We start from the raw sequence: 25841 nt of genomic DNA, 5'->3' as shown, positions 1-25841 counted from the left end.
GCATACATCCCTGTGTCCACTGTAAGGACATAGGTTGAAGGTGGATAAGGCAGGGCTCTGTAGGAATGGGCAGGACACAGGGACACCCACAGAAGAAATAGTCAGCTCTGCTTGACATGGTGTAGCAGAAATGCCCCTGAGGGTTGGTTAGCATGAGTTACTGGACAGTTGTGATGGAGCAGATGGTTGTGATGTCCAGTACCAGCTTTCTTAGCCCATCTCTGATTTCACTTGTAGAAAATGGTCCATGCTACCCAAGCTCTTGCCTGGGGCTGTGCTTTGGGAGCACCCAGTCCAAGACACGTGAGGAAAGAAACTGCAGGTGGAGAATAAGGCATGTAGATACTGGGGTGTGAGGGCCATACTGGGGAGTGGTGAGGGGTAAAGTTGGAAGGCAGCAGGGGTTCTTCCTGCAGACCAAGGATCTTATTTGATTCTCCCAGGAGTCCTAAGAGGTTGACACATTTTCCTATTTATATCCAGTGATTTTGTTTTTCTGAAATATTTTTAGCAGACACCTTGCTGCTTAGGTGTGCAGAGAATCATCCCCTTGACCCACTTTCGCTGATGGTTGTTTGTGCACCAGTTACCCAGGAGGGACCACACACCTGAACAAGGGTGGACATTACCTCCTACCCACACCCTCCCCTGACTCTCCTACCTTTGTGCTTCATGACACCTCCCTTGGAGGAGAGGGATAGTGTGCAGGTAACATCTGAGAACAGGGCTGCCTTCCACCCTACAGAGGACTCTTGATGGGCCCCTGAGAAGGCAGGTGCTGGTGTTCAGATTCATCTGGATCAGGGTCTTGAACTGTAGTCAGGAGGATGAGCTGGACCTGTCCCATCCCTGGATACCAGGGCTCTTGTACAGCTCTCCTCACCAGTGTACCAGCTTTTCCCTTGCAGTCATGCTCTCAAGAGCTCTGAGATGGGCTTTGTTTCTTCTATGAGCCATCTCTACTTAGCAGCTAAGCAGAGGGATAGTTCTCATATGTGCACAGTTGAAATTCCCAAACGTATCCCCTGGCTGGCAGTGATGCCAATGCAGAGCAGGCTCTGTGTCCTCAGATATTCTATAACCACAAGCTGCCAGTGTCACTCAGGCCATCATTGACCCCAGGACTATCTGGGGATCAGAGCAGGCTTTCCAAGGCACATATCTGATTTCTGGGCACAGATCCCACCAATGGCATCCTTTTCCCTAAAGTCACCTATGTTGTTACTCCTTAGCATGGCCCATGAGGCTCAACATGGCTAGATCCCTGATCCCTACCTCCCCCTTGATCCCACTTCATCTCTACTGTACCCATTAATACAGATATTTGGCACTGTTTTCAATCCCTCTACCCCAAGGCTTGGCCGACTGTAGTCTTCAGCTCAATCCAGCTTACTGCCTATTTTTTAAAATAAAGATTTATTGGCACATCCTTTGTTACATACTGTCTTTGGCTGCTTTTCTGCAGTAAGAGCAGAGCTGAGCATTGCAAAAGAGACTATAAGGTCCACAAAGTCTAAAATCTTTCAGATCTGATCACTGCTGGTGGACTCTGCCCTACCTGACCCTACTCCTTTGTACCTTCATGCCTTTGCATAATTCTGCCTCCCTGTAATGCTCTCTACCCTTTATCCTACTAATCTTTCTAGACCAAGCTTTCTGTCTATCCTTCCCTCCATCCTGTGTTATGTGAGCAGGATGCCCCATTCCAGTCTTGCACAAAGCCTGGGTGCAAATCTCAACCATGGTGATGACCATGCTGGTTCTCATGATGTACAGATCCACTTCCCACTCTAGTTCCTGAATCAGGGCTAGTTCTTATTCTGCTTAAGACTCCAGTGCCTGGCCAGGTTTTTGGTTTTTTTGTTTAAAAAATTTTTTTTAACGTTTATTTATTTTTGAGACAGAGACAGAGTGTGAATGGGAGAGGGACAGAGAGAGAGGGAGACACAGAATCAGAAGCAGGCTCCAGGCTCTGAGCTGTCAGCACAGAGCCTGACGTGGGGCTTGAACTCACGAACCGTGAGATCATGACCTGAGCCAAGGTTGGTCGCTTAACCAACTGCTCTGCCCAGTTGCCCCAAGGTTTTTGAATGAACAACTAGAAGCTAGAGGATTGTGGTATAGATACTGGCACCACTTGTTAGTGTTGGCATCCTGAATCACCCAAGGCCTCTGCTGCTCCCCTTCTCTGAAAATGCATCAGTGAAAAGGGTTTCACTGCCTTTGTGTTTGCAGATCTCCAACCTCTACCTGTATGACAGTGTCCTGATGCTGGCCAATGCCTTCCACCGGAAGCTGGAGGACCGGAAGTGGCATAGCATGGCGAGCCTGAACTGTATACGCAAGTCCACCAAGCCATGGAATGGAGGAAGGTCCATGCTGGACACGATCAAAAAGGTGTGTGTAAGGGGACACCCATTGGGCTAAGGCTAAAGACAGGTCCTTCCTTGCATGCACATGTGTGCAGACCCACACAGACACACACAGACACACACACACACACACACACACACACCCTTGAGCAGGTGGTCTGAAACTGAGCTCTTTGTGTGGTTGTCCCTGCAGGCCCCCCACAGACCTCCCTCCTTGCCACTCTTCCTTTCCCAGCATTTAGGGCTGGTGAGTTGGGCTTCATAGATTTATTATTATTGTTCTCTCTGTTTTCTATAAGGAGATTGGACTTTAGAGTTGCTTAAGCAACCAATGGAGGCAACTGCCCAGCTCCTGTGAGCCAGATACCCTACCATGCAGGTGGCCACTATTCATAAGAGAGGCTGTCTCAGTATGCAGTACACGTGCTTATCGCTAAGACTTTAGCTTGTGTGTGTTCGTGTGTGCACATGTGTTCTGCATTTATGACCTGTCGCACACACTCAGGCACGACACCAAGTTGGAAGGCTGAATTTGAAGTGAATTGGGTAATCCATAGAAGACTTGTTAGAGTGAATTGGCTTTCAGAGGCTTCAAAAGAGCATTTAGGGAAATCTATAGTGCTAGGAATTGTAGTCACAATAAATTGTGTGCACTGTCAATAGCAGTGAACGTATTCCGGTGTTGGTTGAATCTATTGCAGCCTGAGCCAGAGCTGGGGCCCCTCTTTGGCCAGCTCAGGATCTTGGACTCTCCCAGCTCATGGTCTATGGGAGAACAAGGCTGGATGGAACTGCTACCCTAGGGAGGGGGGGTTGAAGGGAGAGGGGGTTTGCCATAGGCTCCCTCAGCCCCTCTGCCACCTGCTTCTACAGAACCCACTGAATGGCCTGAGAAGGGGGCAGGGCTTGCACACCCACCACAGCCAGTCTGTGCTAGACACCGTGCTTTGTACACATTTTATCCTTTGGCCCTTGCAGGCCCTGTGATGTGGATCTAATTAACTTCAGGCTGGAGATGATGGGAGATGGCTTGCCCAAGGTGACACAGGTGGCAAAGCCAGGACTTGAGCTGGTGTTGGCCTCTAGTGCTCATACTTTGCTGCCCAAAGGCTCTGTTGACCTTTGACTTTTCTTTTGGCTCAGGCTAAGGTGACCCATGGAGCAGGATGCATGGGAAGACTGTGAGCTCCAGGAGGGTGGAGACAGAACTGTCACTTTTTGACCTATATAGCAAGCATGATATGTGGCACAGAGCATGTGCTCTAATCATACTGACCACATGAATGTCAAGTGCAAGCCTTAGGGATTTCCCCTGTGAGCAGCAGTCTAGGAAGTGTCAATCTTGCTCTGTGGCTATAGGACTGCTAGCAGCCCAGTCCTCATTTATAGCCTGTCTGGTGCTTCCTCAAGATCTTGATTGTCCCCTTCTTGGTGACACTTCCTTCCCTTCTTTGTCTTTGGGACTCTATCCCTTCCATCCATATTTTCCTCAATCGGTTTTCCTTCTCTCCTGCAGGGCCACATCACTGGCCTCACAGGGGTGATGGAGTTTCGGGAGGACAGCTCGAATCCCTACGTCCAGTTTGAAATCCTCGGCACAACCTATAGTGAGACCTTTGGCAAAGACATGCGGAAGGTAAGCATCAGGGCACTCTTCTCCCTCTCCTCCTGTGGCTGGGTCACTGGCTCTGTGTTCTGAGCAGGTGTTAACCAGCACAAAAATCCCCTCTTCCTGTCTCTCTCTGATGATGCTGCCATTGATGCTGGTGTTTATGGGGCACAGTGTGGAGAAGGCTAAGAGTAGTTTTCGGCCAGGAAGTTCTGCTAATACAGTCTCTGAGTACAGCAGGGCCCCTGGCACCACCTGGTCTCACTGCTTGGCCCTGGATGGCCAACCATGCAGGCCTAGGCTGAGGCTGGAAGGGACAATGTATTTTCCCCAGAGTGGCCAAAATTAGCCCAACCGCAGGGACAGGTGTAACTGTGGCTGGGGCAGGAGTCTGCGGTTACGGCCAGTTCCCCCCAGATCTAAGAACAGAAAAATGAGCCACGAGGAGTGTGGGAAGCAGGGAGCAGTGGAGCCCAGTGGAGGGAGATGGGAGAGGCAGACAAGCCACATAGCTCAGGGTGGGGTTAGGCTACTTTATTTGGTGCTAATGCAAGTGGCTGGCCTGGGGTCTCTTTCTGGTGATACTTTGCCTTCTCTCTCCTCCTATGGGAGATTTTCAGGGCTGAAGACTTGGGGGTGAGGAAGGTAGCCTTTCCTCAGAGTTGGAACCCCAAAGTTAAGGGGAGGCTTGTGAAGTCAAGAGCCTGGTAGGCATTAGGACCAAGAAGTCAATGTAGCAAGAAAGTTATTGGAACAGTTATCCAAGAACTTCAGATGTGGTCATTGTGAGCCAGTGTGGGGCTGATGATGGGGTTGCAGGTAAAGGCCTGTGGCTGGCTGCCCAGGGCCAGGTCACCCAGCTGGCTTAGATGCACTCCTAGGAATGGTCCTCATAGAAGGCCCAGTGTTTGTTGGGCCATTAACTAGTTGGCATACACTTGGGCACAGGCTCATATAGTCACACACACATATATTTCTATACACTTGAAAGGAGGACATCTCTACTAATTAGTGCCCAAAAGATGAATAGGGCATAGTGAGCTGTCTTCAGGGCAGGATAAACCCTTGGCAATGAGCCCTCTAGCCTGGCCTCCAGCATTAGCTGGGGGTGGTGGAGGGGCAGGAAAGGCTAACGTGCTGTTGGGATATTGAGAATCTGGGTGAGGGGATTCTTTGGCTGTGGTCCTTGAGGAGCAGGTAGAAGGATACATGTATGGAATGGTGGAGGGTGTAAGGGCTAGAGGACATGCTGGGGATGGTTGTCACCACCAAGAGACTGGGATGGCTGGGGGTCCATATGTGATGTGGGAGTTGGGGGGTTTCAGCCCATCTTATGACAGAAGGTGGAGTCATAGGTTGGTCATTTAAATAATAAGAGGTTCAATAATTGGTCATGGTGCAACAGTGACAAACATGGTTTGATGATATTTTCGAGCTCAGAGGTTTGTTTGTGCCATCGTAAAGTGAGTTGGCTACTATGGTGTGATAACCCTGGAGGACCAAGGTGTGATGTGGAATGTCAAGGGCATCAGGGGTGGCTTGTGATGTCTACTAGGGATGCCCAAAGCTGTGAGGCTTGGTTGGGGCCAGGGATGGGTGGTCAGCATTGGTCTGGGTCAGTCATGATGGCAACAGAAGTTGGCTTGTGTTAGGACTTCCACCTGGTGAGGAGAAACCAGCATCGGGGAGCCCTTTTAGTCACTCTGTTACAACACGGTCTTGCAGAGTGTAGCTACCTGCTGAAGCGACTATTCACATCTGCTACCATACGTGCCTTCATCCCCGTGGTCCTGAGAGGCTGGAGACACTCAGGCCCTGCCTGCTGGCTCCCTTGCTGTCCCCATCACCCTTCTTTTAGCTTAGCTTCAACAAGGTCCCACAGTAGGTGGGAACATTGGCTGTGGGGGCCCCTGCCTCATAGGGCCACACTGGCAGCTCCAGGTGCCTGAGAGACCCAGAGGCACCGTGTCCTCCACTTCCTGTTTCAGGTGTCTGGGCCTTCCATGTTGCCATGGCAACTCTCCTTCAATACCCCCGAAGCCAATGGGAGCTGGAATCTCTCAGTCTAAGGAGCTTCGGAGAGCAGGAGGCCTGAATGTAATTGAGTTGGAAGGGAAGCTGATTTTCAAGTGGGCTTTATTTTAAAACGTATCCTTTTGTCATTTTAAAATCTGACCTTAATAACTGCATATCCCAGTTGTTATCTGTCTGCCTGGCAGCTTATCTCTGCTAAGGAGAAGTTATCTGGAAAGCGGGGAATGGGATTTACCATAGCAAATGTTTGTTATTCAGGCCCAGGGTGCATTCAAACAAGGTCTGGGAGGTTTCAGGATGAAGCAAGGCAAGGGGACTGGGGCAGAGTGCTTAGGCTTAGGGCAGCATTTGAAGGCAGCTCTGGGCTATGGTTCCTGGTAGAAGACAGAGCTGTGAAGGGTAGGGCTGGGAAATTGGTGTGACCTAAAAGTAAAGTTTAGGGTGGAGAGCAGATTTGAGGGTTAGGGTCCTGAAACACACAAAGGCAGAGACCATTCATTCTAAGGAAGCAGGGGCACCTCTGAGGAGCCCCCCTCAACTGCATCTCTTTGGCCACACCCAATTCAGAATGGTTACAGGAGCCAATTGGGCTGACTGCTAGATGCTGTCATGTTAGAGCAGGGTCAGGGGTTTTCTGCAAAAATGGTGCTTATCTCAATATATGTATATATTCTATTCTCTCTCTCTACTTATATTTATATAAATTCTATATCTTATATATTCTATAAGCTGTTATTATAATAAATATATCTTAATTATATATGTATACCTATATGTACATATGTATATACAAGTATATAGGTATATATAAATACGCATATGTATTTATAACTTTAAAAATAACTGTAGCAAACAAACAAACACGGGCACAAAAACAAAAACCAAGTAGCTTCTTTAAGATTTGAACCAAGAGGAATTGTTTAAATTAGGGAATAAATGGATGTTTTCTTAAGGTAAATACTCTGGAGGGAAATCTCAGGGAGGGTGAGTCACCCAGACGTTTTAGATTAAATGGCATCAAGAGACTGTGGATTACTCAGCCCCTTCAGAGGATGGAAGGGGTAGGTGATTGCCTTTCGCTGCAGGGTGCTAGACAAATACTAATTAAATTATCTCATCCAGGAAGTGCATTCTTGTTGAGGGAGTGCTGGATGGCAAAATCAAAGGTCTATGTCACGAGCCTGCTGTGTAACTCCCGGCAAAATATCAATCATCTCTGTGTTCGGCTTGGAGCTGTCTGGCATGGGTGATCACCAAGCAACCCCATGGGGAGCAGGCTTTGCTGGAAAGTCACGTCAGGCTCCCACAGGACTTGGCCTGGCATTTTACCTGGAGGTGCATGCTTGTTACTATCAGAGCTCCACAGATTTCTACTTGGCTTTCTCTTTGTTCAGACAGAAATCTGCAAAGGAGAGTCCCACGCACAGGCTTACTCAGGCAAATGTCCTTAGCTTATGACATGAACTGGGTGGGATTGTGGGAAACCACCTGTCAGGAAGTTACCAAAGGTTGGGATATGGAAAGTTGTTTAGCATAGGACAGGAGGGAACAGAGCAGGGACTATTGAACACCTACTGTGAACATAGGTGCCTTACACATATGTTGTCTCACTGACTTGGGGGCCTTTGTGTCACACCTGGATCTGCTTTTCCTGAGTTTTTGCAGCCACTTCCCTTCTCTGAACCTTCATTTTCTCAGATGGGAGGTGCAGATAATACAGGTCTCCTGGTCGAATCAGGGGGTCAGTTGGTGTAATGACCCTGATACAGCGCTGGGCAGTGAGTACTCTCCTGTGTGGTGTGGGCCATCAGCTTCTGGCAGGTGGGGCCACACCCCATCTCCGAGCATTCTATCCCAGACCCCAAAAGAGCAGACACTTCTAGGCAGGCTTAGAACATGGCCTTCCATGGGGTGTCTGGGTGGCTCAGTTGGTTAAGCATCCGACTCTTGGTCTCGGTTTGGGTCATACTCCCACGGTTCACGGGATCAAGCCCTATGTCGGACTCTGCGCAGACAGTGTGGAGCCTGCTTGACATCTCTCTTTCCCTTGCTCTCTGCCCCTCCCCCATTCATGTTGTCTCTGTCTGTCTCAAAATAAATGAACTTAAAAAAAAAAAAAAAAAAAAAAGAACATGGCCTTCCACCTTGAAGCTCCCTGGGCTATACCCAAAGCCTGAGGCCAGAGACAGGAGAAGGGCTCTGTGTGACCGGCACTGACCGTTCCCCCTTCCATGCATGGGACCAGATATCTACTCCTTATATAAAGACCATGAGGGAGAGTGTGCTGGGAACTTGGCCTCTGATGAAATTTTGTTTTTAGAACTGTTTTGGTGTGATTAAAGGAAGAAGGAAAATGTGGGTGTCTTTTTTTCCCACAAGTATGACACAAGCTACAGCCTTGCAGAAACATTTTTCTGTGACATGATTGCTGAGGATCTCCACCCTTTTCCATCCCAATGATATTGATGTGGGACACACATTTCCTTCCACTAACACAAGAGTCCCTGCTGCAGTGACACCCTAGGGAAACTGCCAGCTGCCCGAAGGCCCTTTGAGCTTCATTTCCCATGGGCGCTATCCACCTGATTCACTGGCTTTGTGGAGGCTGGCCTGTCTCCTTGGCCAGGAGGGTGGGAAGGTGGGCAGAAAGCATCAGGAAAGCCTATGAGTTTGCTGTATGTGTTGGCATTCCAGGACAAAGAATACTCTGGTGTGATGAGAGAGAACGGGCTGTTTCTGTTCCTTGTGACAGAGAGCCAAGAGACTGAGAAAGAATTTAGTCCAGTGTTTTCAAGCTTTACTTTGTTCCTAGAAAATCTGTTCCAGCAGAATCTTCTTGGAACCCAAATACATTAAATAGTTGTAGAAGCAGACATGGAGTGGTTGCCATAGATAGGGAATTGGGGTAGGGGACCCTGAGCGCCCCTGCACCATCTTTCCCATCCCCAGTATCTCTGTGGTTTTTTGAGCAGCTCCTCTTGGGAAACTGAAGCCCAGAGACTGGAAAGACTCAGTTATGTAGCACCAGCAATCATGTGACTGTGCTGGGGCTGGAGGGCAGATTACCTGAGGGTGATTGTAGCAGAAGACCTGGGGCATTTTTTCTGAACTCAGGACAATGCGGTTCCATGACCCCCTCACTCTACTTTCCACCCCATCCTCCTGTCACCCCACCCTACCCACCACCTCCAAAGCTAGCATTAGGGCCTCAGAGCCCTTTCCTGTTGGTCTAGAGCCTGCTGAAGTTCCACCAATGCCTTTGGCTCAGCCTCCTCATTCCAGTAATTACCCGAGGAAATAGGAGGCCTTCATTCTCCTTTAACCAGTTTAAGATGCTTCTTCCGTTTTCTCTGTCAATTTCCATTCTTCATGAAAGTTGGCTTTGGACAGGAATCAAATGCCCTCCTTGATATCATGTCCCTGGGAGGGTCCGTGACTGCTGATAATTCAGAGTCATAATTGCTCATCATGTAGTGATCGCCATGCCTTAGGACCCCAGCCCTCCAGGGGTTTGAACATGCATCATTAACATTCTTGCCCAGGTCTGCCACACTGTGTTAACAAATCGTCCCACATTCTCAGGGTTCAGAAGTTCTAAGCAGTGAGGCCAGGTGGAAGAGGCAGCAGCCAGTAGACAGGATAGCTCTAGTGATGAAGTAGAGACTGCCTCTTAGAGCACAGGTGGAATCCTTTACCTGGCGTCTCCAGCAGCTGGTACCAGGAACTACGTCGTAGATTGAGCAGTGAGGAAAGAGAGATGGGCAGTGGTGGGGCTGGGAGAATCCAGCCAGAGTATTGTGCAGTGTGTCTATGAAGCTGCTCTGATAGAGGCTCCCAGCTGTGCACAGTGAGTCATAGAAGAGAAATAAACTTCAGTCTCGTCATGGATTAGCATTCTTGCAGCATATTTCCCGAGTAAAATGTCAACCGTTCCCAACCCTTGTGCAGAACCACTTTTGATAGAACTGAGAACCAAAACAAACCCTGCAGCTTGATCCGAGTAAAGGGATAAGGAAAAGATACAATTAAGTATTTCATTTTAAGTACATGTATCACTTCATTTTGAAGATAGCATCAATACATGCTCATTTAGGGTAGAATGATTAGAAAATACAGATAAATGAAAAGAAGAATATAAAAGTCAGCCATGATCTCTGAATTGAGGAATAAATACTGCTGGCATTTCTGGTGCTTTTGCCTTCTTTTTTCTTTTTTTTTCTTTTTTTCCCTTGCTCTGTTCATAGCGATAGAGAAAGTGATATGTATATTGATCAAATTGCTGTTTATTGTACATACATTTTATATCCTAACTTTCCCACTTCATGCTATATTGGAAGCATTTTCTCATTGCTTTCACTCTTCTTTACTATGATTTTTAATGGAAACACATTTCTCAGCTTACAAGGAGCCATCACTTATTTTGTCTTCCTATACGGTGAATGTTTAGGCATTTATATCATAATACTATGGAATAATGTTGGAATGGACTTCCAAAATAGATGCAATTTTATTGCATCTATATTTATGTCTTTCTACTTCTTAAGGAGGGGAATTACCAAACCAAGGGTAATAATTTTTTAAAGTTCTTTATATAGTTGATACCTATTTTCAAATTGATTTAGAAAGATTTAATAATTTTCACATCCACTAGTAGTATATGGAAGTTTCTGTTGGATCCTATGCTTAAAACATTGAGTGATATATTAAACATTTTTGCCAATTTGATAGCAGCATGTAAAAATAATGTTGATAAATTTCCATTTCTTGTGGAATTGTGCACTTAAAAATATAGTCATTGGTCAGTTGTATTTCGTATTTTGTAAATTACACCTTAGATCCTTTGTTGTTTTATATTGGGGATGAAGTTTTTCTTGTCAGTTCCTATAACCAGTCTTTCAGAAGGGAATTGATAGTTATTTGTGTCAAATATTTTCTTCCCATTAACTGTTTGCCTCTGAAGAAAATAATTTCACATAGAGTCATTTTTTTTTAATTTTTTTTTTAACGTTTATTTCAATTTTGAGACAGAGAGAGACAGAGCATGAATGGGGGAGGGTCAGAGAGAGGGAGACACAGAATCTGAAACAGGCTCCGGGCTCTGAGCTGTCAGCACAGGGGCCCGATGCAGGGCTCGAACTCACGGACCGCGAGATCATGACCTGAGCCGAAGTCGGCGCTCAACCGACTGAGCCACCCAGGCGCCCCTCACATAGAGTCATTTAACAGTTTATGTATTTGTTTTTTAGAAAGTCGTACCCAATTCACAGAGTAGATACTATTCACCCATACTTTCTTCTAGTATTTTTACGGTTTGATTTTATTTCCGTGTAATCTGCCATCTACTTGGGATTGATTTGGGATAAATTGTGATGTCATGACCTAACTTTTAGGTTATTCAGTATTGGTTCCTACTATTCAGGAATCCTTCCTTTCCCTGTTGACTTGAACATCACATTTATCATGTGCTCTGCTAAGTTTGCCATATCTCACCATTGACTTTTAAAACATTCTTAGACTCTTTTCTCCCTTTTTTCCCCTCTCAGGCTCAATATAATTAATCTTTGTATACTTTTAGAATGCACTTGTCTGCAGGTAACAGAATGCTCATCTCCTGTGGATTATACAATAAGGAAGACTTATTATCTCACATAAAAAGAGAACTGGTGCTAGGGTAGCTCCAGAGTTGGCCAAGGCAGACGTTCTGTGCCCAGATCAAAGGCTTGGGTCTTTTTCATCTTTCTACTTGCCTGTCCCCAGGGTGTAGTCTGAGCTCTCTTCATAATTTCAGGATGGCTGTGGTAGTTCCAGCTGTCATACCCAGAGAGACAGTAGCAAGTGGAAGAAGAGGGTCATTTTTTTGTGTGTGTTGTTTCCTTTTTATAAATGAGGAAACCTCTCCCAGGAGTTGAGCCTGGCCACCCATTTTTATATAGTGATGGTTTTGCTTTTTTGTTATTGCTGTTGAGATTTTCCACCTACATGGATATGTGACATTGACCTATAGTTTCCCTCTCAGATGCTTGTGTTCAACTTGTGTTAGGCTTGTACTCCCTGCATAACATGTGTAGAGAATCGTTCACTCTTTTGCACTTAGAGGGACAGAGCTCTGTAAAGTTGGAAAGCATTTAACTCCTAAAGTTACCTGGGCTGGTTGTCGGTCTTAGAGCTATTACTCTGATGTTTTGGAAATTCTCTTTCCTGATTTCTACATTTCTTTGAGTAATTTTTAGTAGTCTACTTTACAGAAAATCTTGTATAACACTGGTGTTTTCAAATTCATTACTAAAACTCTGTATAATATTTGCAATAATTTAGAAAGTATCTATATGTTGAAATATTTCTGTTTTCATTGCTACTGTTGTGTATTTGTGTTGTCTCCCTTTATTTCTTGGTTAGACTAGACAGAATTTCTTTATTGATCTTTTTCAAAGAACTAGGTCTAATTTGTTTAATCAATTTTGTTGTATTTTATGTTTCTCTAATTAATTGATTTGTTTTTCTTCGTGTCTCCCTGCTGCCTAATGTTTGTCTTATTGTTGATTTTTAAACTTATTCCATGAGGTATCAGATAATTTGTTCTTTCCCGTTTTGGAATGCATTCTATTTTATTCGGAATAATATTGTGGCTGAATCTTAGTCGTTTTCCTAATGTAAACTGACATGTAACACTCGTATAGCAAAGTGCCTAAATCATGAGTAAATCACAGTGTGTTTTCAAAAAATGAACATGCTCATGCATGTCTACATCCCCATCAAGAAACAGAACATCGTCAGTGACTACAGCATAACCCTTGTGCCTCCTTCTTGTTGCTACATCCACCAGCAGAAATACTATTGACATCTAATGCACGCACTCCATACTCTTTTGTAACTGCCTTCTTTTGCTCAATGTCACGTTTGTGAGTTTCGTTATTATTATTGTATGTACTTTTAGTCTATTCATTCTTACTGTATTTTAAAATGTAGGTTTTGGGGCACCTGAGTGGCTCAGTCGGTTAAATATCTGATCATGATCTCGCAGTTCATGAGTTCGAGCCCCGCATCAGGCTCTGTGCTGACAGCTTGAAGCCTGGAGCCTGCTCCCTCTCTCTCTGCCCCTCTCCCGTTCACACTCTGTCTCTGTCTCTCGAAAATGAATAAACATTAAAAAAATTTTTTTTAAATGTAGGTTTTATTGTTAATCAAGTATGGTGAGGACACCAGATCAGGAGATGCCTACTGTTGAAAAGATAGTTTGTTAACAGTTCCCTGGAGGTGGCCAAATGTCACACCACACAGGGCTACAAAGGGAAGCACCAGAGTCAGTCAGGAGGCAAAGGGCGTGGGGGAAAATGTGGACAAGATCCTTTATGGTGGTTTTTGCAGGAATAGTGAGACAGGGTAAGCAGAGTCAGTATTGGGTTTGAAATGACATTAGTTTCAACAGGGTCTGGGATGTAGGGGCTGCTCTGAGTTGTCTGATATTTCACCCTAGGATGAGGGCAAAGGAATAGTAGCCCAGAGTGAAAATGCTCCATAAAGCAGGTGGTTGGGGGTGGTGAGACAGGCTCTGGATTGGTTAGTTTGCATATGAAAGGCACCCCTGCAAGAGAGTCATTTACTGTCACTGGGAATTGGCTAGTCCTAGAAGGGGCAGTCTCTCTAAGGATTAGCGGGACCCTGGATAGCAAAGCATCAGAAACACAGAAAATAAAAAGACATAATAAATATATATTGATGTATAATATACCTTTTGTGACTATTTCGTACTTTATTCTGTTGTTGAAGGCACTTGAGCTGTTTCCAGATTTTTCTATTACCAACAATCCCACTTTAAATGTTCTTAGATGTATGTTTTTGGGGAACATACATTCTTAGGTGCATGGTTTTGTCTTTAGATGTATTATATATGTCTTTCTGTTGGGTATATATACCTGAGCATGGAATTACTAGGTCAGAAAGTATGTGTGTGATTAACAAATACTGCTAAACACTTTTCTAAAATGCTTGTTATCGGCTTACATACCTATGGGTTTTTCCTAAGAGCATCATCTGTCCTTCACTCACCCTCAGTGAACTAACGTGGATTGTTAGTCCTTCACATGTTAGCCATTCTGCTGGGTAGGTAATGGTTTCTCACTGGGGTTATTTCATTTCCATGATGATTAATGATGTTGAGCTTCTTCTCAAGTGTTTATTGGTCATTTGGAGATCTCCTTTGTGAGATGCCTGTTCAGGTCTTTCATGCATTTTTTTTAAAAACTTGGTTTTCAGCCTTTTTCTTAGTGATTTGTAGGTGAACTAGATATGTTGTCCTTTATATATATTGGAATTGTTTTCTCACATGCTGTGCCTTGCCTCTTTAATGCTCTTAATGACATCTTTTAATGAACAGAAATTCTGAATTTTAATGTGGTTTCATTTATCTAGTTGACTATTTTTTCCCTATTTGTTTACTACATTTGGTGTGCTGTTTAAAAGATGTATACCTATTTAAGAACATGAAGCTGTCATCCTATATTTTCTTCTAAATGTTTTGTTTTACACTTCTCCTTTGTATCTCCATTACATCTGGAATCAGTCTCTGTGTATGGTGTGTTTTGGAGGCAAGATATATTAAAGAAATAATGTCAGCCTGATGCAGGGCTCAGTCTCACAAACCATAAGATCATGACGTGGGCCAAAGTCAAGAGTTGGATGCTCAGTCAACTGAGCCACCCAGGCACCCCACAAAAATCTGGGATTTTCAGTGAGATTGCATGGACTCTGGATCACCTTAGAGAGTTAACATCTTACAAATATTGAGTGAGTGGTCCAGTTCGTGAACATACTATACCCCTCAATTTATTTAGATTTTTAATTTCCCTCAGGAAAGTTTTGTAGTTTTGTACTGTAGAGATCTTGAATAATTTTTGTTTGATCCCCACCCCATATTAATATTTGTGATTGTATTGTAGATAGTATATAATCAAACTTATTTTTCTACTTCTTTGTTGTATGTATATAGAAATATTGGTTTTGTATATTAAACTTGCTTCTAGTGAAGTATTCAGATTTATTCCAATAGTTTACTTACAGATTCTTAAGATTTTGTGTATACATAGTCACATCATATATGAAAAATGAGAATTTTATTTTTTCTTTCCCATTTTTATAGCTTTATTCCTTCCTGTTACCTTATCACACTACTTAGGGTCTTTAATTCAAGATGAATAAATGTAGGGATAGTGGGCATTCTTATCCTGTTCTTGGTCTCAGAGGACAGCTTTTTATAATGCACAATTTTACATTATATTTGCTGCACATTTTTAGTAGGTGTTTGTTTTAAGATTGAGAAAATTCCCCTGAGTTTCTGGTTTGCTAACAGTTTTATCAAGAAAGGAGTATTAAGGGGCACCTGGTTGGCTCAGTTGGTTGGGCGCCCGACTTCAGCTCGGGTCATGATCTCACGGTCTGTGAGTTCGAGCCCCGCGTCGTGCTCTGTGCTGTCAGTTCGGAGCCTGGAGCCTGTTTCAGATTCTGTGTCTCCCTCTCTCTCTGCCCCTCCCCCACTCACCCTCTATCTCTCTCTATGAAAAAATGAATAAACGTTAAAAAATTAAAAAAAAAAAAGAAAGGGGTATTAATTCAGTCAAAGGCTCTTTTACATCTACTAAGATAATTATAAAATTTATATTTTTCCTTTTTCCTGTAAATATAGTAAATCATATAGATTTTTTTCCCTTTTGGATGCTGTTTATGATTTTTCTTTTTCTATATCAATCCTATACCTTGCTGTTTGGATTATTATTTTATAATATGTTCATATTTTATAATATGTTCCAATATTTGGAAAGTTTGGTACCTTCTGATTTCTCATTCTTCTCAGAATATTCTTCTTTAAATTAAACTTTTATTTTGAGATTAACATAATTAGCATTCAATTATAAGAAATAATATAGAGAAATATAGAGATCAAGTGTACCCTTTATTAAGTTTCTCCCAGTGGTAACATCTTGTAATACTCATGTACAGCAAAGCAGCCATGATATTGACATTGATACAGTTTATGAATCCGATTCAGTTTCAGACTTCCTCAGTTTCATTTGTACGTGTGCGCACACGCGCGCATGTGACAGTCTACTCATATCAGCATTTTGTCATTTCAAGTGATGTCTGGAAATCTTCCTTTCATTTACATCCCTTCTCCCTTCTTCACTTTCAAATATCACTGTCTTGAGTAGCAGAGGGTGTTATATTTTATGTCTTAATCATCAAATATGGTTTATAAAACTTAGGAAGAGGACGGTCTATGGTATGTGTATGCTCATTTCTGCTCTTTGCTGTTCTTTTTTGTATTTCTGATGCTCCAAGAATTATTTTATCCTTTCCTTTTTGTTTAATAAATGTCCTTTGGCAATCTTAAGGGTCTGCTAGCCGCACATTCTTTTAGTTTCCCTTCATATGATCATGTCTTTATTTCTTCTTCATCCCTGAAGGATAGTTTTGCCAGATACAGAATTTGTGGTTGAGAGTTCTTATTTTTCCTCTGGAGAAGTGATACATGGAGAAGTGTTGTGCCATTTTCTACTAGTCTCCATGGTTTCAGAGGAGAATGCACTGTCATTGAAATTGGTTTTCTTCTAGATAGTTTCTCTCTAGATGCTTTAAAGATTTTTTTTTCATCTTTGATTTTCAGAAGTCTTCTCAGGAGGTGTCTTGATGTGGATTTCTTTGAATTTATCCTGTTTGCATTCCTATGTTCTTGAGGCTGTAGGTTTATATGTCTTTCATGAAATTCAGGAAATTGCTAACAATACTCTTTCTTTCTTTTTTTGTTTTTCTCCTTCCAGGATTTCAGTGGAATGAAGGTTAGGTCTTTTGTCCCTCAAGTCCCTAACTGAGGTCCTATTCATCTCTTTCTCAGTCTATTTTCTCTCTGCCACTCATGTTGGATAAATTTCGTTGCTCTGTTCTCCAGTTGCCAATTCTATATCCTGCCATTTAAATTCTATGATTGATTCAACCCAGTGAGTTTTAAAATTTTTGTTATTGTATTTTTTCAGTTGCATGACTTCCATTTTGTTCTGTTTTATACTCCCTTTACTGAGATTTTCTACTTTTTTTTTCATTTGTTTCAAAAGACTTTGTAATTGCATGTTGCAACATTTTTATGGTGACCTTTAAAATCCTTATCAGATAATTCAAACATCTGATCATCTTGGTCTTAGCATTGGTTGATTGTCTTTTCTCATCCAAATTGTTATTTGGCTGGTTCTTGGTATGATGGGTAATTTTTTTTTTACTATATTCCAAACATTGTGGTAATTTTCTTAGGAGGCTGTGTTCTATTTAAATCTTTTATTTTAGTAGGGAGTTACCCTCTTTAGTTTTAGCACATAAGTCTGTCCTACTTTTGTCTGCTGTGTTTCCAATGACTACTTAATTTTAAGTGCTGATGTTATTTTGGTTGGCTTAGTTTATCTGGTGCTTCGGGGGTTTCTGTTGTTCCCTCTTCAGGCTTCCTGAGAGAGTGAATGCGTTTTCTCTAGAATGGGTCACCTGCTACCTCTTGTTAAAGGAAGGGAGTCTCTGGCCTATGAAGGTGAAGACCACTTCCCAAGCCTGGGCATTTGTGGTCAGATCACCCTGCCTCTGGGGAATAGAGGGCACTTCCCTGGCTGAGCCCTGATTATGGCAGGATTCACCCTGCTAATGCTACCTGGTGACTGTCAGTGAGATGGGGATTCTCAGACCTATGGAGACAATGAGGCCTAGTGGATTGGGCACTTGTAGTGGTGGAATCACCCCTGTTGGTGATTGCCCAACTGCCCAGGTGTCTCATGATGGGTCACCAGAGACTCAGGCTGATGTGGAAGAGAAGCATTTCATAGGCTGGGCCATTTGTTGCTGGAGAAGCTCCTGAGGGATTTCCCAGGCCAGTGCTTCTGGGCTGGGCTGACTGGGGAAGAAATAGCCTCCTCGGGCTAGATTGGAAGTTTCCAATTCCAGGCCTGAGATGCTTTCTTCTGGTGATTGGGGGCCATAAGACACTCTGCCACTGTGTGCTTCCAGTCCTAAGGTCCCTGACCCATTTGCTGTCTGCTTCCTATCTCTCAAAGGTCTCCTTTGGTTGCCTCTTACATAATGTCCAGGGCTTTTAGTTGTATTTATTTTACTATGATTTGTTATTCTTTTCAATGGCTTCTTGATATGTTTGGTTACATAACTTAATTTTGTTTTTCTTCTTTTCTTTGAAAGCTATTAATCCCCTTCTCGGTACAGTACAATTCTCGACTTTTGATTGATGCTATTTTGTCTGTTTACATTCCAAGTAATGGCTAATCTGTTTGGGTTTATGGTCATCATTTTCTTATTCATTTTCTGTTTGATCCACATACTTCATATTCTTTGTTTTCTCTTCCTTTTTTGCCTTGAGTGGTTTACTTTTAAAATATTATTTTCTCTCTCATAACTGTTGATCTGCATGTATTTTAAAACCCTACAAGCTATTACTATTCAGTTTGTACAACGAATATTTTTGTGTCATACACCCACAAGTGCTCCCTCCATTTTCTGGAAAAGACTGTATAAAGTAGCCATTATTTCTTCCTGAAGTGTTGGGTAGATTTCATCAATGAAATCATCTATGCCTGAAATTTTCTTTTTTGAAAGGTTTTTAATTATAAATTTTATGCATTTAATATATATTTGGGATATTCTGGTTATCTATTTCTTCATGAGGGATTATGATAGTTTATGTCTTTTAAGGAACTGGTCCTTAATCATATAAGTTGTTTAATTTATGAGCATATAATTATTTATAATATTTCCTTATTACTTATTTTATTTTATTTTATGTAACAAATTTTTAAATGTTTTATTTATTTTTGAGACAGAGACAGAGTGAATGGAAGAGGGACAGAGAGAAAGAAGGAGACACAGAATCCAAAGCAGGCTCCAGGCTCTGAGCTGTTGGCACAGAGCCCGACATGGGGCTTGAACTCACGAGCTGTGAGATCATGACCTGAGCCAAAGTCAGATGCTCAACTGACTGAGCCACCCAAGCACCCCATACTTCCTTATCATTTTAAAGTCTGTAGTGATGTCTCATTTTCACTGGGCATATTGGTGATTTGTGTCATTATTTCTTGGTCAGTCTTACTAGTTTTATCAGTCTTGTTGATTTTTTCAAAAGCCAGCTTTTAATTTCATTGATTTTTCTCTATTGTTCTTCTGTTTTCAAATTCAATGATTGCTTCTCTCAACTTTATTATTCCCCTTCTTTTTTGTTTTTTTTGGGTTTAATTTGCTCTTTTTTTTCTCCAATTAAGGATGGAAACAGGTTACTAATTTTGTATCTTTAGTCTTTCTCTAATGTAAGCTTTAAAAGCTACACATTTCTCCATAAACAGTGCTTTGGCTACATTCCATAAAACTTAATAAGTTTTGCCATTATCCACCTATTTACTTTCAATCTGTCTAGCATTTATGTTTAAATTATGACTTCTATAGGGAGCTCATAGTAAGGTGCTCCTTTTTGTCCACCCTGTCAAGATCTGTTCAGACCATTACCATCTTAGCTAATTATCGATAGAGTTGCATTTATGTCTACAATTTTGTTATTTGTTTTATTTTCTTTTTATGTTGGTATTTTGTGCCCCCTTTCTTGCTTTCTTTTGGATTACATATTTGAATATTTTTAATGTTCCATTTTAGTTTATTTATTTCATTTTGGGTCTTATCTCTTTGTACCAATATTTAAGGGCCTTATTTAGGGATCTATCATTATATACCTATATGTCTGTATCTATATTTATCTGTATTTCACAGTTTACTTAGAGTTAATATTGCACTATGTTACATAAAATGTAGAAACCTTGTAACATATAGGTTCCTATAATTCTCTCAGCTTATCTCTAATTTGTTATGTGTTATTATAGGAGTTATATATATCTACATACATTGGAAACCCAAAGTATACAATATAATGATTTTTTTTAAATTTCAGCAGTCATACTTGTTTAAAAGTACTTCCGGTGGGGAAAAAAAATCTTTAAGTATTTACCATTTATTTTTTATTCACCTTTTACCCTGGGAGATCCATGTTTCCCTTTGAAATTGTTTTTCTTTAGCCTGTAACAATTCCTTTAGCATTATTTGTAGTGCAGGTCTTCTAGCAAAAAATTCTCCTAGTTTCCCTTTTTCTGAGAAGATCTTAATTCTTTATTCTTGGAGGATATTTTAACTTGGTATAGAATTCTAAGTTGACAGCTTTTTATCCTGACCTCTGTATTCTCTGCAAGACACCCATGGTCATCCCAAACCTGGTTCCCCTGTATGTAACGTGTTGTTTTCCTCCAGCTGCAAAATTTTTTTCCTTTGGTTTTCAGCAACTTGATTAAGATGTATTGTGTATATGCTTTTGGAAGTTCATTGAATGTCTTGAATTCACAAATGTATAGCTTTTACCAATACTGGGAAATTTTCTGTAATTATTACTTTAAATGTCGTGTGTGTGTGTGTGTGTGTGTGTGTGTGTGTGTGTATGTGTCTGTGTGAAAACCTTTTTCTTTTCTTCTGGGGTTCTAATGGTACATATATCAATATTAATATTGTCCAATAGGTTCTCAGAGTCTCTCATTCTCAACCTTTTCTGCCCCTATTTGTTTCTTCAGATTGGATAATTTTTGTTTGTTCTATGTTCAGGGTCACTGAATGTAGAGCAATGACAGGTTTCCATGCTACCTTTAGGTACCATTGCTATCACCAACACCACCATGTTGATCATAATAAGAGCCCCCTAAAGGGTAAAATGGAGCAAGAATGGGGAGTGGGGTTTATATGTGTATATATATATATATATATATATATATATATATATATATATACACACATATATATTATATATACATGCATATGCATATATGTGCAATTAAGTAATACATATATCTCTATCTGTGTCTAGTCCATCTCTTTGTCTGTTGTCGAGAGAGAGAGACAGAGAGGAAGCTCGTCTGCATGCAGTTTGCTTCTCTAACTTTGGACGCCCTTCCACATTCTGCCTACATTTTTTGTCACCTGTTAGAGTCCTCAAGTGATTGTTTTTTGCATTTTGCTGAGAAATTAGAGGTCCATCAAGCAGGAGCTATGGGCTAGAGTAGATTTATGCCAACATGAACTAGCTAGAACTCCAGTCATTGGTCTTTTAAATAAATTAAGAGAAGAAAATAACTAATAAAAGTGCTTATAATTTGCTAGCTACAAGAGGGTTTCTGCAACCATTTTATTTCATGGCCATTATCACAAGGTACCCTCATCATCATTTTTTTTTTGAAGTATATTTTCTCCAGGTATCAAAATCAGGTTTCCTGTTATTTTAAAAAATACTTTACAAATATAATTTCATTAGTCTTTTATCTACATAAATTTTATTTTGAAAAGTCAGTCACCATTCTTATTGTTGCACCTTTCCAGGGAGTATGTGTGTGTGTGTGTGTGTGTGTGTGTGTGTGTACAATTTTTTAAGCTGCTTTTAAGATTTTCTCCATCTTTGATTTTCAGAAGTTTGAGTATAATGTATCTAGGAAGGTATAGTGTTTTCCCCTTTATCCTGCTATATTCAATGGTTTGATGTATTTCATTAGATTTGAGAACTTCTCAGCTATTATTTCTTTAAATGTTGCTTATGACAGTTTCTCTCTTTTTTTCAGACAATTAAACATTTATTAGATATGTTTAACAGGAACCTATGTCTTTTGTACTGTATTTCCCCCTTTTTTTCCACTCTCTGAGCTTTATTTGAATATCAGGTATAAACATGTCTTTGAGTTAACTAGCCCCATCTTCTCTTGGGACCAGTTTTTACACTGATTCAGTGAATATCTAATTTTACATTTTTATTTTACAATTCTTGACTGTCTTTATAATTCTTTTTTTATGGATTCAGATTACCTGTATAAAAATTACAACTATCCAGACTCTTTCTCATTTCTTCTGTTTATGTTAACATATAGACATGACCTAGATGTACTATTTATGTTCAAATCTTGGTATGTTATCTCCAGTATTAATCTACTAAAGATTTATTTTTTTTGATTATTGGTTACTCTTTTTTAAACACTTATAGTAGTAATTTTTGTTTTATCTTTGACAGTATGGGATTTATGTTGTAGGATCTGGCTTATATTGTGTTTCTCTGATGGTTATGAAATGCTGTACTTGAAGACATCTGAGTAACCAACATACTATCTTAATACTATTGAGATTAGTTTTAGAATTTGTTATAATGATTCTATTGCAGTCTTTCCCTCACTCTTAGAACTGGATTCTTAGACTTAGGACATGGCCTCCTGTGGTCTCAGTTGAAAGTGATTGGTATGCATCAAGATATTTAAACTCAAGTTTTTAGCCTATGGTTTAACATGTCTCTACTATTCTGTGTCCTCTGAGAGATCTGCTCATTTCTCCATTCTCCCAGTGCATCAATCACATCCTCGTAGATTCTTTGCAAGCTGGATTCATACCTTAGGAGTCATCTACGAACATGTGCATAATTTATACAGAGGTATTTTGTACTTTGTCACTTCAGCTTCTTCCCTTTCTTAACATCCTTCAGAATTTTGTTTCACCTCAGCACTACAAACTGTTCTCTTCACCTAGTGAGATTGCCATCCCATGCCCTTGTTTGATTTCCATGCAAAATGGATGGAAAAAGTTCTTCAGGTAAGAAGATCTAGTGTGAATATCAGGCTCGTCTCATGTTTTTTTGTTTTTGTTTTTTTTTCATTATCTCAAACGCAGTCTTGTATTGGTTGGTATATAAAGGCCTGAAAATGGTTATTTTATGCATTTGAATAAGTTTCATGGTAGTTTACTTATTTTTATGATTTTTCACATATTTATTTGTGCCCCGCACCCTAGCTTGATGCATTGTTTAAATAGTTTTGAACTTTCTTTTTTTTTTTTATTTTTTAAATTTTTTTTTTTTTCAACATTTTTTATTTATTTTTGGGACAGAGAGAGACAGAGCATGAACGGGGGAGGGGCAGAGAGAGAGGGAGACACAGAATCGGAAACAGGCTCCAGGCTCCGAGCCATCAGCCCAGAGCCTGACGCGGGGCTCGAACTCACGGACCGCGAGATCGTGACCTGGCTGAAGTCGGACGCTTAACTGACTGCGCCACCCAGGCGCCCCTGAACTTTCAAATAAGGGTATGATGTTATAATATTCTCTTGGTACTTAACTTTTAAATTAACATTATGTTAATGAGGTTTGTTACATGTAGACAAGTTGTTTAATGTTTACAGATGTATAATGTATAATGTTTTATTTTCGGAGTATATGATTTATTTACCTATTTGCCTGGACATAGACACTTGATTTATTTCTAGTTGTTTTTTTCATTGTTATAAACCTTCTTGTTCTGAACATTATTTGGCATACATGTGGTTATATAGAAGAGTTTCTCCCTTGACTGTGTACAGACATGGAATTGCTGGGTTGTGAATAATTAACTAAAAAATCAACTTATAATAGTGGTTTGTTTTCCAAAGTGGCTGTATTAATTTACACTGCCAGCAGTATATATGATACCCCATTGCCCTGCATCTTCTGAACCCTGACTATATCTTGGACTTCTTATTTTTGCCGGTCAAGACCGTGTACAGCTGTTATCATGTTTCCATCTTGATCTGCATATTCCTGATCACCATGAAGATTGAGTGTCTCTTCACATGTTTATTTAGTGCACATTTTTCCTGTTAATGTTCACTTCTCATTTTTTTCTGTTTATTATTGATTATTGGATTATTTCTGATTTTCTCACTGGTTCCTGGGAGTTCTTCAGTGTTCATCTGTTCCTGGAACTTATGCCATTTTGGCTTTAAGTCATGCAGCTATCATCTGTCTTTAGTATCATGGGTTTTTTTTTCTTCCATATCTTTATGGTGTCTTTAAAATAATACATTCTTGGGGTGCCTGGGTGGCTCAGTCGGTTGAGCCTCCAACTTCAGCTTAGGTCACGATCTCATGGTTCAAGACCCGCGACGGCTCTGTGCTGGAGCCTGCTTCGGATTCCGTGTCTCCCTCTCTCTCTGCCCTTCCCCCACTTCCACTCTGTGTGTCTCTCTCTCTCTTTCTCTCTCAAAAATAAACGTTAACAAATTGTTTTAAATAATTCATTCTTAAAAATAAATAAAATAGGGGCGCCTGGGTGGCTCAGTCGGTTAAGCATCCGACTTCGGCTCAGGTCATGATCTCGCAGTCCGTGAGTTCGAGCCCCTCGTGGGGCTCTGTGCTGGCAGCTCGGAGCCTGGAGCCTGTTTCAGATTAAATGTCTCCCTCTCTCTCTGACCCTCCCCATTCATGCTCTGTCTCTCCCTGTCTCAAAAATAAATAAACGTTAAAAAATTTTTTAAAAATAAATAAATAAAATAAATTCTTAATAAAGCAAGGCTGATTTCTCTTTACTTTTAAAATTAGTATTTTTTTGTCTAAATCTCAGGTAAAAAAGATGTTTTCTTATATTTTCTAGTAAAAGTTTGAAAATTTAAAAAACAATTTTCAATGTTTATTTGAGAGAGAGCGAAAGAGCATGAGCACATGCCCGCACACCTACACATGTGAGCGGGGGAGGGGCAGAGAGAGAATCCCAAGTAGGCTCCATTCTATCAGCACACAGCCCTACATGGGGCTCCATCCCATGAACCTTGAGAACATGACCCAGCCAATTACGAATCTGATATTTAACTGACTGAGCCACCCAGGCGCCCCTCTACTAAAAGCTTTTCAGATAAATTTTGTTGAGACATAATTTGCAGACAATAAAATGTATGCATTTTAACTGCACACTTAGATGAGTAATAGTAAATGTGTTCATCTGGAGAATCACCACTCTGTTTAAGGTGTAGAACATTTCCATACTCCTTTGAATTCAGTGCCCACCTACATTATACACAAGTGATGATCTCATATCTGTCATTACAGATTAGTTTTATCTATTTTTGGAATATGTAAGTAAAGTGCATAGTCCTCTTTCCTATCAACTTTCTTTACTTAGCCTGATGTTTGTGAGTTTTTCTGCGTTGTATTGTATGTGAGTAGTTTGTTCCTTTTTATTGATGAATTGTATTCCATTACATGAATAGAAGCACAATTTTATGGACATTTGGATTCTTTTCAATTCTGGATCATGAATAAAGCCACTAAGAACATTCACATACAATTTGTGATGTGGATGTGAACTTAACACTTTTATTTCTCTTGGGTAAATATCTAGGGGTATGGCGCTTGTGTGTCTAGCTTTCTGAGAAACTACCAAACTGTTTTCCAGATTGACTATACCATTTTTCAATGTCACCAGCAATGTGTGAAAGGTCTAGTTGTTCCACATTCTGCCAAAACTTGGTATGGCTACTAAATTTGTATCATTTTTTATCATATAGGAGTTGTACAGTAGCATCTCTGTGTTTTCCAGTCCCTCCCCTGTAATGACTAATGATTTTGAGCATCATTTTATTTGCAGTTCCTAATGTGTTCTTTTCTGAAGTGTCTATTCAAATCTTTTGCCCATTTAAAACATTGGGTTCCTTGTCTTCTTTTATTGAGTTGTATGGTTTCTTTAATATTCTGGATACCAGTCATTTTTAGATATATGTAATATTAATATTTTTCCCAGCCTATAGTTTGCCTTTTTATTTCCTTAATGGTATTCTTTAAAGGGGGTAAGTGTTTAATGGTGATGCAATCCAATTTGTGTATGTGTGTGTGTGTGTGTATATATATATATATATATATATATATATATATATGTATATATATATATGTGTATATATATATATGTATATATATATATATGTGTATATAT

At 40.8% G+C, this 25841-nt stretch overlaps 1 protein-coding gene across 4 annotated transcripts in view; it reads left to right on the top strand.

The window, feature by feature from the left end:
- The window catches only part of GRID1 (glutamate ionotropic receptor delta type subunit 1), a 703858-nt gene that overhangs the window by 485615 nt on the left and 192402 nt on the right, over nucleotides 1-25841 (top strand). For all 4 annotated transcript variants that reach the window (XM_058696896.1, XM_058696895.1, XM_058696897.1 and 1 more), the window contains 2 exons: nucleotides 2236-2397; nucleotides 3889-4008. In XM_058696896.1, coding sequence (XP_058552879.1) covers nucleotides 2236-2397; nucleotides 3889-4008 — 282 coding nt within the window. The remainder of the gene's footprint in view (nucleotides 1-2235; nucleotides 2398-3888; nucleotides 4009-25841) is intronic.

This window comes from Neofelis nebulosa, chromosome 13 (genome assembly GCF_028018385.1).
Source record: "Neofelis nebulosa isolate mNeoNeb1 chromosome 13, mNeoNeb1.pri, whole genome shotgun sequence".
In the NCBI taxonomy this organism is placed as follows: Eukaryota; Metazoa; Chordata; class Mammalia; order Carnivora; family Felidae; genus Neofelis; species Neofelis nebulosa.
Note: the sequence above shows the minus strand (reverse complement) of the source record. Positions and strands in the feature narration are given on the sequence as shown.